Genomic DNA, 16,573 nt, shown 5'->3' with positions numbered 1-16,573 from the left:
ATGAAATCATATTTGCTATCAAATATGCTAATAGGAAGAATTGGAGAAATCTTTGGCTTGAAGCTGACTTAATGTTGTCACTCGTGCATTTTCTAATTTGAATATTATTCGTTAACTTCTTTTAATTAGATGGAATAATACTTTACACATTATACACATCTTTATATTCAAGATATCTCACATTTTCATAAAGAAAAATGCATGTGAAGATAGATTAGTCAATGCAAATTATTATTATTTTTGTGAGATTCACTTTCTATTTGTGCTTTTGAATTTTTTTAAGAAATAAGTTGGGCAAGTGTAACTGTCATTTTTGTTAGTTTTTATGGGTTACATTTTGTGTCTCTCCGTCATTTTTTTTTTTCTTTTTTATTCAATAAATTATGACTATTAACCAACATATTATTTAATTTTTATTATTAAGAAAAATAGAGTTTCGACTAGAAAATTTTGTGAAAAGACATTGTAGAATCATATTTATATAGAAGTATAGATATTCTAAATAGATAGTATCATTTTTCTATTTAATTATTTTTAAAAAAGAATAAATTAATTTAGCATACCACCTAACAAAACTATAAGATACAATCTAAATTCCCTATTAATTTCTCAATCTCTCTCTTAGACAAAACTGTCATTAACAGACAATTAACTAACAACAAACAACCAACATTGCAATATCCATCATCCATGATGACAATCACAATATCCATCATTTCATTCTTTTATCCTTTTTCTTTTCTTTTTCCACCATTTTCATAATTCACAATAGAAAATGTCAACAAAAAATTCAACAATTATTTAACATAAACACGCCACCGTCCCCGTTGCATGCAACCACCACATGGGTCTTTACAACCGCCGTCACGACTCCTCCCCTAGCCCTTTCCATCCAACAATCTCCGTCCCTCCTCCATACAACCACCCCCACACCCGCCATGAATCATCTCCATTCCTTTCCATTTCACCACCCCCTCGACCACCTTCCCCTGACTGCACCATCACCAACAGCAATATCAACCTCAACCGCCGTGACTCATTACCACCTTCTTTCCCTCCAAACTCCCCTCCCGCAACAACCTCCCATTTTCGCCGTGACTCATATCCAGGTCCTTTTCCTAACCTCCCATCACCTTCCTCTTCCACCATCTCCGAACCTCCGTTACCTCTCTCCCATACTCGACGTGAATCATGTCCGAATCCATTTCCTTTCCCCGTTTCGCCATATCATGAATCAACGACAGATCTATCTCTTCTTCCTTCAACCTCTTCCTCAAAAAATCTCAACAACCGTCTCCTCAGACGCAGACTCGATATTCGCAACAAAGATAACTACAACGACCACAATAACGGTCTCGTATGGCCGTTTTACGATATCAAATTCCTGGACGATGATGATATAAGAGAAACTGCATACGAAGTTTTCTTCACCGCGTGCAGGTCTTCCCCCGGTTTCGGTGGCCGGAGTGCACTCACGTTTTATTCTAAACATGAAAACGGCGGCATGGGAGGGACGAGCCCGGGTAATCAGGTGGCGCAGACAAATAGGATGAAAAGAGCGCTTGGTTTGAAGATTTTGAAAAGCTCTTTGTCTCAAAGAATGGTGTCGAGAGGCAGTTGGACAATGTCGATGTCATCGCCTACCTCGCCCGTGGCAGAAGGTAGCCCGCGCAATCGGGTTGTGCCAAGGCGGATAATGACTATGGCGGAAGTCATGAGGCTACAAATGGGAGTTTCAGAACAAAGTGATAGCCGGTTGAGGAAAACCCTTATGAGGACCCTTGTTGGTCAAGTAAGTACTCCCTCCGTTTTTTAATATAAATCGTCTTAACATTTTCACACAGATATTAAGAAATGTAATCATTATTATTGTATAATGCTTAAGAGTATTTAAAAAAATATATCAATGATTTATTGGTATTGTAAAACGACTTTGATATAATTTCCAAAGATGTGAATTGCAGCTTGGTCGACAAGCCGAAACAATCATCCTCCCTTTGGAACTCCTTCGACATCTCAAACCTTCCGAATTCAGTAACCCTCATGAGTACCATTTGTGGCAAAAACGGCAGCTCAAGATCCTGGAAGCAGGGCTCCTCTTACACCCTTCAATTCCGGTAGAAAAGACCAACACCTTCGCGATAAATCTCAAGGAAATAATTCGTAGCGGTGAACTAAAACCTATAGACACAAGCAAAAACTCGGAAACAATGAGAACCTTTAGCAACTCAGTGGTTTCCTTATCAATGAGAAGTCCGAACGGTGTTCCTACTAATGTCTGCCATTGGGCTAATGGATATCCAGTCAATGTTCACCTCTACATTTCCCTTCTTCAATCCATTTTCGATCTCGAGGACGAAACATCAGTCCTTGATGAAGTCGACGAGTTGCTCGAGCTGATAAAGAAAACATGGTCGACACTCGGGATCAATAGGCCGATTCACAATTTGTGCTTCGCGTGGACGCTGTTTCAACAATACGTAGCAACTGGACAGAGAGAACCTGACCTTCTTTGTGCCTCGCATACTATGTTCAATGAAGTTGCAACTGATTCTAAGAAAGAAAAGGAAGCCTTGTATGTTAATATGTTGAAATCGGTACTTGGTTCGTTGCAGGGTTGGGCCGATAAGAGGTTACTTAACTACCACAAATATTTTCAAGGAGAGTCTAGTCGACAAATCGAAAACCTTCTTCCTGTGGTGCTGTTGGCTTCCAAGATTTTAGCAGATGTTACAATATCTGATGGAGATTGGCAAAACAAAGGAGATTCCTCTGCCGATCGGGTTGATGATTATATTCGTTCATCGTTGAAAAACGCATTTGAAATGGTATGTGATTATATTCTCCATTAGCCCCATTTTTTATAATTATTGAAGTCATAACTAAAATCTGATGACATCTTTGTTGCTTTTTTATGATCAAAGATAATAGAAACAGAAAATGTAAAATCCGCCGAATCTGAAACAAAGAAAGACATAAGTGAAGTTATGCTTGATTTAGCTAAGGATACTGAAGATTTAGCGATGAAGGAGAAACGGGCATACAGCCCGATTTTAAAGAAATGGCACTCAATAGCGGGCGCAGTTGCGGCGTTGACATTGAACAACTGCTTTGGACATGTGCTAAAGCAGTATCTAAGTGAAATAAAAACAATAACAGTTGAGTTGATTTTAGTGCTGCAGAAGGCTAGAAGGCTAGAAGATGTTTTGGTTCAAATGGTTGTTGAAAATTCGGCCGACTGCGAGGACGGTGGCAAAACAGTTGTAAGAGAAATGGTTCCTTTTGAAGTATGTGTAACCATAATGGACCTAATGAGAAAATGGATTGATGAATCATTGGAAAAAGGGAATGTGTGTTTGCAGAGAGCAAAAGAAACTGAAGTAAGTTGTACCTTTATGATTATGATACCCTTTGTTTAGAATCATAATGAAGCACGGATACTCAGAACATGACACTAACACTGACACAACGACACTATCAGTGTCCGACACGAACATTGAAACTGACACGGCACGTCTTTTTTCAGAAGTGTCGGTGCTACATAGAATAGAACACAATATATTTGTATTTAGAAAATTTATTAAATGTTTCTGTTTGCGACTTCCGTTTCAGACATGGAATCCAAAGTCTAAATCGGAGCCGTACGCGAAATCGGTGGTGGAGCTGATGAATTTGGCCAAGAAAATTGTGCAAGACTTTTTCCAAATTCCAATTGCAATAAGTGAGGATTTGGTTCAAGAACTTGCTGATGGATTACACAAAATCTTCAAAGAGTACACAATGTTTATAGCAGCATGTGGTAACTACTCTTAATTCTTAAAACCTAAACTTTTTGTTCTTTAGAAAATCCATAAACTTGTTTGTATTTATAACAAAATATCTAGTAACTTTTGACAGGGCCGTCTTTGAGAGTGGCAAGGCGGGCTATTGCACAAAGGCCCAAAATTTGTCACGATTAAATCTTGGCTAAATACAGCCTCATAATTTTTTTGTCACATTAAATTGAGGTTAAATAAGACTTCTGTTTGTTTTGTCATGGTTAAACTGTGACTAATCTACACAGGACCTCAAAAAATTTAAGACACTGACTTGTGATTAGCTGTGGTTGACAAAAACTACGATGAAGCAGATTGTGACTAACTATGTTCTGGTGTAAATTTCTGTCAGGTTTGAAAGAGAACTACGTTCCTTCTCTTCCACCATTGACAAGGTGCAACAGAAATTCAAAGTTCCACAAGCTATGGAAGATAGCTAGTCCCTGCAATGTCAGTTGTGAAGATCCACACATATATGGAATATATGAATCAAATCACCCTCATTCATGCACTAGCCGAGGAACACAGCGTCTTTACATTCGTCTCAACACCTTGCACTATCTCCTTACTCACATCTCATCGCTCGACAAATCGCTCACACTCACCCAAGGAGTAGTACCTTCCGATCGCCTCCGCTGCTCAACAGTCACCAACAAGACTCAAGGAAAATCAACTTCATACTTCGAAACAGTTAACAACTCCATCTTAGCAGCCTGCCAGCACCTCTCAGAAGTAGCTTCCTACCGTCTCATATTCTTTGATTCAAACGCTTTCTTCTACGATAGTCTCTATGTCGGAGACGTTGCCAACGCTCGAATCAACAATGCCGTGACAATCCTCAAACATAATATCAAACTAATGACAGCAATTCTCACGGAGAGAGCTCAACCGTCGTTAATAAAGGAAATCATGAAGGCGTGCTTCCACGCGTTTCTTTTGGTTTTGCTTGCAGGCGGAACAACGAGGATGTTTAACGAGTCGGACCATGTGAGTATTCAAGAGGACTTTCAATGCTTGAAACAAGCATTCTATAGTTGTGATGAAGAGTTGATAGCAAAAAGTGTTGTGGATAAGGAAGGTGAGGTAGTGGAAGGTGTGATAGGACTAATGGGAACCAATACTGAAGAATTGATGGAAAATTTGAGTAATTTTTCAGGTCAGAATGGTAATGGAATGAAGTTGCCAATGCCTCCAACTACAGGGAAATGGAATAGGGCTGATCCCAACACAATTTTGAGAGTATTGTGTTATAGAAATGATAGAGTTGCTAATCATTTCTTAAAAAGGACATACCAAATAGCTAAGAGGAGATAGAGGACAACAATTAGAGTTATGTTAATCAATATCAAGGTTTTAAAATAGCGATCGCGGTAACTAACCGTTGTTATTGCCTCACAATTTTTTATATTGTAAAGAAATACAGTCAAATACAACTAATGCTGTCGTGGTAACAGTCTTTATTGCTTCACAGTTTTTATATTGTATAGAAATACAATCAAATACAACTTATGTGATCGATGTAATAATGCTTCAAACACAATCAAATGTAACTTATACGGCCGGTGTCAATTATTGTCTTGTTAATGTCAAAAACTAAAATGTTACGGTGCTGATTACAGTTGTATGTTATTATTTAAAACCTTAGTGAATATTGTAAATAAAATAGGTTTGGTGATTTTGATCTTGGACATAAATTTGGTTGCATGTTAATTAGGCTAATAGGCTTTAAACGTAAAATAAAGGGCTATTTTTCCCGTAGGTGAAAGACTTTTGTTAGGTGGAATATTTGAGTCTTTTTAACAACGGCTTTTTTTTTCTTCTTCTTTTCTTTGTATTTGGTGAAATTGTGTTCTCTATTTATATTGCAAGTTTCTTCATCTAATCTTTATCTTATAGTTTTTATTCAATTGTCTAGATAATAAAAAATACAGTTCAAGTGAAGATGAAAAACTTATATACTACTGGATAAACTCATGAACTTGACACAATGCCTATTGAGATATGAGAGTGTAGAAGAGAAAATTTAGACCACTCACATAGAAACTTGTTTCGGACAGGGAGATCAGGCGGTGTTTCAATCTGATCCAAATTTGATCACCGAAGTAGCAGATTAGAAAATGAACATGGTCAAGAGAAATAACTAATTAAGGATTTTATTTTTTTATAGTAAAACACAGTTTCATTAATAGTTAATTCAGCTAATATTACATATGCTATGCGGCAATTGAGATGTAACATACTCTATACATAGTTTAGAAGCAGTTCTAAAAAAAAAAAAACTAAATAGGGATGACAAACGGGCATGTCTGCCCGTTTAGGCGCGCCCCACAAAAGCCCGTAAAAAAAAATAGGGCGGGAGGAGACGGTCGTAGTTGAGGGTGTGGGCCTAAATCCTTGGCCCGTCCACAAAAAATGAGGCGGGCTATGCCTGCGGGCACTGCACTTTTTAAGCTTAAAAATGCAAAAGTTATATTAATGAATGTGCCCGCAAAATCCCACATAAAAATGGGGCGAGGCAGGCCGGTCACACTAGAGGGTGGGGACCTAAAACCTTGGCCCGCCCCGCACAAAAGTGCAGGCAAAACGGGCATGCCCAACGGGCCGAGCCCGTTTTGACACCCTTACTAAATAGTCATAAGTGACATTATACATAGATTGTTCATAAGTTAAAGCAAAACCAAACCAAAAGCAGCAACATTTCATTTGGCAATTCATTCTCTTGTAAACACCTATAAATGGTAAAGTGGGAGTGAGAATCTACGGTCTTTTTCCAAATTCAATTACAGATAATCTCTTAGACGTGTGTCTGCACATTTCTACTATCTTTGGTCTCAATATTTACTTAACCTTCTCGAGTGTTCATAAATTAATAGATAACTAGAGATATTGCTAGTTAAAGGCTAGATTGCGAATGTGTTCTTTCAGTTCAATTTGTTGGAGATTTTTTCTCTTAGTAATTATGTACAATAATTGAATAATGGTTGTACATATTTTGACGCTGATTTTGGGGGGTTTTCTCACGATCTGATTGTGTATGTACTAACATGCTAACCTTATATAATTGAACTTGTGCATGCTAACTTTTATGCATGTTGACTTCTTTGAAGAACTAACCTTTTGCCAAATTATGACAAAAATGGAGTAATGGTGAGAAGTGGTGTATCTGTTGTGTGCAGGTAAATTTGGTAATTGTTAAGTGCTAACTGTTCAGGAAGTAATAGTTTTGTGCTCAATGCTGGAGCATCGGGCAAGACTTCTGGGCCTTGTATTTGTGTAAACAGATATGAGTGTTAGTAAACTTGTGTTAGTAGATTTTACGTATCCTAATTATTAACTACTAACTGTTTATGTTGTGCATGAATAAGTTTGTGAATGATTGTATGCTAATAATTGTTAGTTTGTAGGATTGTATATTACTAACTATGTGCTAACTACGTTCATGCATGACTAAGTCTGTGAATGTTTGCATGATTGATTGCATGTTTGGAAAATGGATTATGTGTAAGTAACTGAATGTTTGTATCTTGATGTTTCTGATTTATGCTATTGTTGGTACTTAACTCTGATAATTGGAAGAATGTTATTGCTGCTGATTGAATGCTATATTAAAGTCCAGTGATTATACTAGGTACCACTTGCTCTGATTTGGATAAAGTGTTATATCTTGAAGAGTTGAAAAATTGTTATATCTTGAAGAGTTGTTTTGCCACAATTTGTTAAAGGGGGAGATTGAAGTTCCTAGTGAATTGGATCTTTAGATTGACTGCATTTTGTAAAACAACAACCTGGGCAAGTGTTCAAATTGGTCAAGTTGATATAGCTTGCATAAGTTGTATGTAACTGTAGAAGGGACATGATGTCTCACCATGTGGTACGACATATAGGTCTTTGCTCAATAGGCCAGAGTGCTGCGTTTTAGGAATACACTCTGCAAAAAATTTATTAAAGATTTTATTGTTATTGATTTAACAATATGATTAGGTGATTTGTTTGACAACTTGATGAAGATTAATTTAAATTTAAACGGGGATTTAAATTTGAATTTAAATTGAAACAAATAATATCTTGTTGCAAAGATTTAAGGAACAACTAATATCCAACAGATTTTGCATCAATTCTGGACGAAATCAAATCAAATATCCATGAAGAAAAGCCCAGAAGAATTATGTTATATAAAAAGCTATTTCCGTGCTTGAAAGACACATATCATACATGGAAGATCTATAGAGTTTAGGATTCAAAAAAGTTATTGTTCTATGTACACCACATTATGTCTCAATCACTTGGCATAGTTGTAGGTTTGTCTAATTGACTTGTAAGATTCAACATCACTCATAATTATATGTGAGTTTAATCAGTAGGGTTTAGTGATTGGAAGTCCAAACACTTGGGTTAGTGTTTGAGAGAAAGTGAGATGGGTTCTCATATTTAGGGAGAAACTTAAATAGAAAGTCATTGAGTAGTATTAGGAAAAAGCATAGGACAACATAAAGTTTGTTGTTGCTTCTAAGACTGATTGTACTCAGCTACTAGTAGTGATTTTCCTTTCTTGGGTTGGAAGAAGACCCTTAAGATGTAGGTGCAAGTTGCATCGAACTGCGTTACCAATTATTTGTGTTGATTATATCTTTTCTGCTTCATCATCTTGTGCAAGTTATTTCAGGTGATTATGGTTTAACTTGTCGTACCAGTTGCTAGGACATTGCGTGAGACATGTGTCCCCTGAGAACCAAAATTGCAGTTTATGAATGTTGTGGAAAAGTTCAATAACATGGTACAAAAAGTGAACCCCCCCCCCCTTAGAAGACAAACACCTTCACATTAATGAATAAGGTTAATGAAGCGTGGAAGTTAAAGTATTCATCCTAACTTAAGTAAAGAGACTTTAAGCTAATGACGTTAAGCAAAAGTTATTTATGAGGCAACCTAAAAGGATTTTTGGGTGATGATGGATTATGATGCTTCTGTGACCTCTTTTGGTTTAACTTTTTTTTAATGTTTATTCTTTTTTTTTTTGGAGATATTTTATGATATTTTCGTACAAGTTAATTTAGTTTATCAATTAATTTATTCAACTTCTAAATACATAAGTTGGTTATATTTGAGCCAAATATTTCACTTTTTACTTGCTCATTATACAACGGAGTATCATTACATTTGTTTATTTTCAACAACCTAATATTTTTCTATATGGTTGGTTGTCATATTATATATACACTAATGCATATTTTTGATACCTATAGCCTTTTAAGACTACCCGCATATATTGATTATCTCTTTAACACCCCTTTGAATCTTATATCATATCTTTGCGAGAAAAGATATATTACAAAGTCATAGCTTAAATATTTCTTATTATCCATATCTCTATGAAACAAGAGTGATAAGAAAATTCTATATCAGACACAAGTTATAAAAATGGGGTTGCTCTTGGAATAATGAAGTTTTAATTTTGGGTGGTGGTCTTAAATCGATGCAAATAGAGATACTTGAATAAAAGTGTTGAAAAAGATAGCCATACAAAAAAAAAAGTCTCTAAAAGATAATATTATCTCCTAAATTGTATCTTGCGGTAAAAAGAGAAAACTTATAAATTTGATGATTGTGAGAAAAAGGGCATAACTCTAGAGTATAAAGCTTATTATTTACGAAGAAATTATTCGATCTTATTACAAGCCACATTACAACCTAAATGGATTGTGTTAACCTTCCAAAGCTAATGTCATTTTAATCCTCAACTTCACAGTCATTTCTATTTAACATAACGACTCTTATCTTAAATTTATTTTGAAGGCTAAACAATTTTTTTTGTTTTACACTTCAATTTTTTACTTTCATCTATATTTAATCTAACGACTCTTATCTTGAATTTATTTTAAAGGCTAAACACTTAAATTTTTTCTTTCTTTTCATCACCGCTATAATTCGGTTGTGAGACCAGTTCTGACATCAAGTAATTTCAGTCTCATTCTGATCGAAGTTGCGAGAGATCGAATCGTAGTTCTCCCTAGTCCAATCCAAATCACTACGGTACCAATTAATGATTTATTTTTTACACTTCATCTTTGTTTTCAAATGGAAGATTAAGATTTTATTAAGCATATAAATAATAATTATTAGCTCATTTAATTAAAATTGATATAATCATAAAAACAAACTATTCATATGTAATTAAAATACATCCAAGTCGAAAACTCAAACAAAAAATCTCCTTATAACTCTTCATTTAAATATTAAGGTTCGGTTTCACAAATCACAAAAACTAAAAGGACTAAACTAAAAAGAATAAAAAACTTAAGAATTAAAATTTAGAAATCAACTAAATAAAAAGATTAAAACTTCAATTTAAAATATAAATCTAATTCGTTAATTAAAAAAATAACTTATTAACCTAAAGGGCAATTTCGTCATTTCAATTTGTAATCTCACTCAAACGAAAACCCTAATAATAAGTAGTGCAACGAGTGTTTGAGCACAAGCATAGGTTAGATCTTCGGCCGCATTCTCCATCTTCTTCCTCTCTCTCTCCAACCACCCTGCATCCAAAATCAACACAAGATGGTACTTTTAACCCTTTTCTTCCATGATTTCTCATCTGTAATTGAATTTTCTTATACTTGATTTTAATTTTTGCTTTGATTTGTGTAAATTTGTAGTCTTTGGTAGCAAACGAAGAGTTCCAACACATTCTTCGTGTGTTGAACACCAACGTTGATGGAAAACAGAAGATTATGTTTGCTCTTACCTCAATCAAAGGTATTGGGAGAAGATTCGCCAACATCTGTTGCAAGAAAGCTGATGTCGACATGAATAAGAGGTGCGGCCTCATGAAAGTTTCGTTTTTTGTTAGATGTGATTTGTTTTTCTGTAGGGTTTAGGGTTTGTTTTTGTTAGATAGGGTTTGTTTTTGTTATTGTTTAGAATTTCGTATTATTAATTAAATTAGTATTTTTTAAATGATTTTCATGATTTTTATTTTATTTTAAGGTTAGAATTTCTTATTCTTAGTGAAAGTGGTGTTTTTTGTGTTTTTTTAACAAACTTTATGATTAATGCTTCTATGGTTTTTTTGAGATTATTAAGTTTGGTTAGTTTAGTTAGTGATTGATTTTGTTTGAGTTTCAGGGCTGGTGAATTGAGTGCTGCTGAGTTGGAGAATGTTATGACTGTGGTTGCTAACCCTAGGCAATTTAAGATCCCAGATTGGTTTTTGAATAGGAAGAAGGATTACAAGGACGGGAAGTTTTCTCAGGTGGTGTCTAATGGTCTGGACATGAAGTTGAGGGATGACTTGGAGCGATTGAAGAAGATCAGGTGATTATATTTGTATATTTGATGCCAAGTTGTTATTCATTAATTTATTATTTAAGTTTACTTTGATTGATCATAGTTTCTTATTTGAAAGATATATTTGTTGTTCAATAGTCTATGAATTGTTGTTTCATTAGAATTTTGCATGAATAGAGAAAGAGTATAAAAGACTATGCAACCATAGAAATCCCACAAAACCAGAAACAAAGTTTAGGTTTCCTCAATTTGGGCATTAAAAAGTAAATGCAAGACTAATGTTTCAGTGATGTGTGCGTTGTTCTGGATGATAGACAAAATAGTATCCTGAATGCAACAATATATAGAGAAATTATAGGATTATGAATGAAATAATGATTAAATTGCAAATTATTTGGTCAAATTTTAGGATTATTCATGAAATTTTAACTAAATTGTGAAATATTAGTTCAAGTCTTGTCGGCGGGTGGCTCTTCATTTCTTTTGTTTTGGTTCATACTATTTGTTCGTAGTTTTCTTTTGCGGCTTGGCACCTCGTGTGCATTGTGCCTGTAACTAGTTCTGCCTTTGTACTCTTTGGGACCTTTTGTAGTCCCCTTTGACATGGCATGACAGTGTCTTTTTTTATAATGATATGTTCCTTTCATTGTGTTGTCAACTCAGTATATCTGTTTATAAATGTTAATACTTCAACTTTGCAATCTCATGCAGAAACCACCGTGGTTTGAGGCATTATTGGGGTCTCCGTGTCCGTGGTCAGCATACCAAGACTACCGGTCGCAGAGGAAAAACTGTCGGTGTCTCCAAGAAGCGATGAAGTGTTTTTGTTTTTGTTTGCAGAAGAGAAATTATCAGAGAACAAATTTTTAATCTGCGTTTAGACATTGTTGCTATGATTTATGTTTTGTTAATTTCTGTTACTAAATTTTGTTGTTTGCTGATCCTTGTGCTCAGTTACATGTTGGTTTGATAAGTTGTTGGACATCAAATAGTGTTTAAGATATTTATGTTCTTTTGATTTGTTGAAGTATTTGGAGTTTATATTTATTGTTTTAAGATTAATGTTATTAAAAAAATCGGGGCAGCTTCATGGAAGAAGTGAAGCTAGTGCTGCTTTCAACTGAAAAAAACCATTATTTTTTAGGTACCAGTAAAAACTGGAGTACTTCATTCTAGTCAGGAATCAGGAACCAGTACTTATTGAAAATCCAAAATATTTATCATTTTATCTGATTTCTCTTTTTGTGCCACTTTGTTTAAAACAAATGCTCAAATTAGTAATTTATTTTAAGTTCATGTTCATGATATTCTTTAAAACAAATGTTGGAGTCAGTGACTCCCTTCAAGTTTAAATCCCCACTTTATCTTTCTTTGATTTGAAAATGAATTCGTACCTTCAAGAGTTGAATGCAATTGTGTTGCAAAGACTTTTCCCCCTTCTTTTATTGGTTTGATGTGCAGGAGAGATTCAACTATTGAAGAAGTGAAAACAAGTGATTTTGTTTGAAGGGAGGATGATTAATTGATTAGAGGGTGCAAACATTAATGGCATTGCCACTTTTAGTCTTTATATGTGCAATGTTAGGTCCAATGAAACTGCCTTTCTCCATCCTTTTTTTTTTTTTTTTTTGGGATGAACAAAGTTTTCGGACCCCATCCCCTTTACCCCTATAATTGAGTGAAGCTTTTTTGAAGGGTCAATATCTCAAAGAGAGGTATTGGTTGTAGTTTTCTATTATGAGTGTCAAATATATTGTCGAACAATGAAAGCTTAGTCGAGGTTAAGATGATAGCTCTCAACAATCATTTTTTTTTCCTTTAAACAATTATGTTGTTTTTAGTTGGGGGTTCATCAACTAGTTCAAATAGCAATGAATAATGATGAGGAAAGTTGAACTACTAGTCCAAACAATGCATAAAAATTAAATTAAATCAGCGTGTGGTTATTACCTTAATTTTGAGATATATGGTGCCTTATGTTTAGATGTTGTCTTCTACTTTTCAATATGTTATGTTGACTTCGTACATGAGCGTTCAACTCTTCCCATTGGTTTGCCAGCGTGGAAGCTCACTTTTTCATTATAGCCGTTCAACAACATTGTCAGCGTGGTCATCTTAGTATAATTATACAACGGTTCTTTTAATATTTTAATGTCATAATATTAAAAGTAGTCGTTCAACAACGGCTAGTTACTTTCTTTTTTTTAAAGTTATTTTTTTTGTTATAAATCTAGTTTTTTGAAAAATATTTACTAACACAAATTTTACCAACACTTTTATTTTCTCTTCAATTTCAAATTTCTCTCTCACGATTTCATCATTTTAACTCAAATTTTCATTTTTTTTTACTTCAAATTACAATTGTTTAGGTCAAATGGATCCTAATCATTTTCATTATCAACAAGCTATGTTCAATTTCATGCAAAATTATCAAAATCCTAATCCTCAAAATTCTCAAATTCCACCGATGCCACCATTTTCTACTCAAGTTCCACCATTTTCTACTCAAGTTGGTACTGAAAAAGAAGAAAGGGTTGTTGTTAAAAAAAATCTCGAGAGCAATTTACAAGGGATGAGGATATACTACTTACCCAATCATGGCTCAATGTTTCAAAGGATCCAATTGTGGGAGTTGATCAAAAGGCTGAGAGTTTTTGGGTAAGAGTCGCTGCCAATTATAACCAGTATCGTGGGCAATCGCGGGAAAAGTTAAAGGGACAATTAAAATGTCGATGGCATCGAATAAATGGCTTGGTTCAAAAATTTGTTGGGTGTTACAAACAAGCTGTTAATGGAAAGAAAAGTGGGACATCGGAGAACGATATCATGGCCGCTGCAAATGCATTTTTTGCTCAGGATCAAGGTACAACATTCAATCTTGAGTACGCATGGCGATTGTTAAAAGATGAACCTAAATGGATGGGAGAATCGATTGGAAGTTCTTCAAAAATAACAAAGACTTATGCTAGTGAGGCATCATCGGAGAACCTAGATACACCTTCAAGTTATGAGTTTAACTCAACATCACCAATGGAGCGTCCAATGGGACAGAAAGCAGCAAAAAGGAAGGGTAAGGCAAAGGAAATTCCAAATGCAACGCAAGATGCAAGGAATAAAAGAGCAGTGTCAATGGAAAGACTAACGCAAAGTAAGGAGAACGAGATAAAATTAAAGGTAGTGCAACTAATGATGAAAGACACTTCTACTATGAGCGATAGTCAACGAAATATTCATGAAAAATATTGTAATAAGATGAAAAAAAATATGGAATGTAGTTAGTATCACTAATGTAAAATGGTCATTAATACCACTTTAATTTATCAACACCTATGTAACATGGTCATTAGTACCACTTTAATTTATCAACACCTATGTAACATGGTCATTAGTACCACTTTAATTTATCAACACCTATGTAACATGGTCATTAGTACCACTTTAATTTATCAACACCTATGTAACATGGTCATTAGTACCACTTTAATTTATCAACACCTATGTAACATGGTCATTAGTACCACTTTAAATTATAATAAATATTATGTCATTCAAACTAGCCGTTATTCAAACTACCCGTTATTCAAACTAGTCGTTATCCAAACTAGCCGTTATTCAAACCATTATATATATTACCACTTATGTCATTGTTTTCTCATTCTTATCTTATTCTTCTCTCATTATTTACTAAAATGGATTCAGACGATTCAGATAATTATGATCAAGAATTTTGGGAGTTGGTTGAAGAAGAATTTATGGACGACAGTGATGAAGAACAAGAGGTTCAGAATGAACTTTAATTTGGAAGTTCCTCTAGGCCAAAGAGAAGAACAACGATAGATCGAGGTCGTGAAGAAGGGCATAATCGATTGTTCAATGACTACTTCTCGGAAAATCCAGTATACATAGATGTTCAATTCCAAAGAAGGTTCAGAATGCATAGGCATGTATTTCTTCGAATTGTAGATGCCATTGGAAATCATGATGAATATTTCCAAATGAGGGTCGATGCAACTGGTAAAATGGGTCTTTCACCATTGCAGAAATGTACATCTGCTATTCGTATGTTGGCGTATGGGTCTGCTGCTGACATTGTAGACGAATATGTTCGAATCGGTGAAAGCACTTCAATTGAGTGCTTACAAAGATTCGTTTAGGGCGTGAATGCTGTATTTGGGGCTGAGTATTTGAGAAAGCCTAACAACACTAATGTTGAACATCTTTTACAAATGGGAGAGTCACGTGGCTTTCCAGGTATGTTGGGTTCCATTGATTGTATGCATTGGGAATGGAAAAATTGTCCTGTTGTATGGAAAGGACAGTTTTGTCGAGGTGATCATGGTAAGCCCACAATCATGCTTGAAGCAGTGGCATCACAAGACTTATGGGTTTGGCATGCTTTTTTTGGTATTGCAGGTTCAAACAATGACATTAATGTGCTAAACCAATCCAACGTGTTTAACGATATTTTGGAAGGACATGCTCCCAATGTGCAATATACAATCAATGGGACACCATATAATATGGGGTATTATTTAGCAGATGGTATATATCCTGAGTGAGCTACATTTGTCAAGAGCATTTCAACGCCACAGGGAGAAAAGAAAAAGTTATTTGCTCAACATCAAGAATCAGCTAGAAAATATGTGGAGCGGGCATTTGGAATGCTTCAATCTCGATTTGCAATTATACATGGCCTAGCACGTGCCTGACACATGGACACCCTCAAGCATACCATATATGCATGCATTATATTACACAACATGATTGTTGAAGACGAACGACATACATATGGAGGTAATTTTGATTACTCTTATGATAATGTGGATGACAACAACTCAACAACCAAAACATTTAGCGGTCCTCATCCGAATCTTGCAACAAGACTGCAAAGAAGAGCAAGTATTCGAGAAAAACAAGTTCATCGTCAACTTCAAAGAGATTTAGTCGAGTATATTTGGGAACGTTTTGGACACGTAGATGATGAAATTTAAGTTTAATTTATTATGTGATGTTATTTATTTTTATTATTTTTAATTATATGTCATGTATTTGAGGTTAATATTAATTATCATTTTAAATTATAAGTTTAATTTGAATTTTATTTATTTTATATCAATTTTAATTTAAATAATTAAAATTATTATTTTAATTGCTATAAAATTTAGGGTTAAATACCTTTTACCCCCTGCCAAACAAGCGAGATTTGGTTTTGCCCCCTTTAAAAAAAATTGTTGCGCAGACCTTACCAAATGCAGATTCCAGCCATTTAAACCTTTTACCATGTTTTTACCTAGAATACCAGGTTTCCATCCTACGTGTCTGTTACCAATGCCATTTTTTAACCAATTGCCACGTTGGCACATCATCATCTTTTTCCCTCCTTCTTCCCCACGGACCATAAAATCCCCAAATCATAAACTGTGAACACTAGGGTTTGGCAAATCGTGTCCATCATCAACGGCTGCGCAGTG

The 16,573-nt window shown here is 34.9% G+C and overlaps 2 protein-coding genes and 1 pseudogene across 2 annotated transcripts; all 3 read left to right on the top strand.

The window, feature by feature from the left end:
* The first annotated feature begins 647 nt into the window (after positions 1–647).
* On the top strand, positions 648–5,382 carry LOC131622999 (protein unc-13 homolog). Its single transcript, XM_058894000.1, has 5 exons — positions 648–1,792; positions 1,965–2,828; positions 2,925–3,380; positions 3,613–3,799; positions 4,168–5,382. The coding sequence occupies exons 1-5, from the start codon at positions 845–847 to the stop codon at positions 5,127–5,129; spliced, it is 3,417 nt and encodes a 1,138-aa protein (XP_058749983.1). The 5' UTR covers positions 648–844; the 3' UTR covers positions 5,130–5,382.
* A 4,855-nt stretch (positions 5,383–10,237) lies between these two features.
* LOC131623047 (small ribosomal subunit protein uS13z/uS13y/uS13x) lies at positions 10,238–12,129 on the top strand. Its single transcript, XM_058894070.1, has 4 exons — positions 10,238–10,376; positions 10,472–10,632; positions 10,941–11,129; positions 11,814–12,129. The coding sequence occupies exons 1-4, from the start codon at positions 10,374–10,376 to the stop codon at positions 11,917–11,919; spliced, it is 459 nt and encodes a 152-aa protein (XP_058750053.1). The 5' UTR covers positions 10,238–10,373; the 3' UTR covers positions 11,920–12,129.
* A 1,347-nt stretch (positions 12,130–13,476) lies between these two features.
* On the top strand, positions 13,477–16,093 carry LOC131623086 (uncharacterized; annotated as a pseudogene).
* Positions 16,094–16,573: the final 480 nt, after the last annotated feature.

The sequence above is a fragment of the Vicia villosa genome, unplaced genomic scaffold (assembly GCF_029867415.1).
Source record: "Vicia villosa cultivar HV-30 ecotype Madison, WI unplaced genomic scaffold, Vvil1.0 ctg.000048F_1_1, whole genome shotgun sequence".
Lineage (NCBI taxonomy): Eukaryota > Viridiplantae > Streptophyta > Magnoliopsida > Fabales > Fabaceae > Vicia > Vicia villosa.
The sequence above is the reverse complement of the archived record's forward strand: the minus strand, read 5'-3'. Positions and strand labels throughout refer to the sequence as shown.

Excerpts from the sequence above, each read along its gene's own strand:
- LOC131622999 (XM_058894000.1), top strand. The coding sequence starts at position 845 with ATGGGTCTTTACAACCGCCGTCACGACTCCTCCCCTAGCCCTTTCCAT. Across the intron at positions 1,793-1,964 it reads TGAGGACCCTTGTTGGTCAA|CTTGGTCGACAAGCCGAAAC; the intron begins GTAAGTACTCCC and ends TGTGAATTGCAG. Across the intron at positions 2,829-2,924 it reads TGAAAAACGCATTTGAAATG|ATAATAGAAACAGAAAATGT; the intron begins GTATGTGATTAT and ends TTATGATCAAAG.
- LOC131623047 (XM_058894070.1), top strand. Across the intron at positions 10,633-10,940 it reads GATGTCGACATGAATAAGAG|GGCTGGTGAATTGAGTGCTG; the intron begins GTGCGGCCTCAT and ends TTTGAGTTTCAG. Across the intron at positions 11,130-11,813 it reads GAGCGATTGAAGAAGATCAG|AAACCACCGTGGTTTGAGGC; the intron begins GTGATTATATTT and ends AATCTCATGCAG.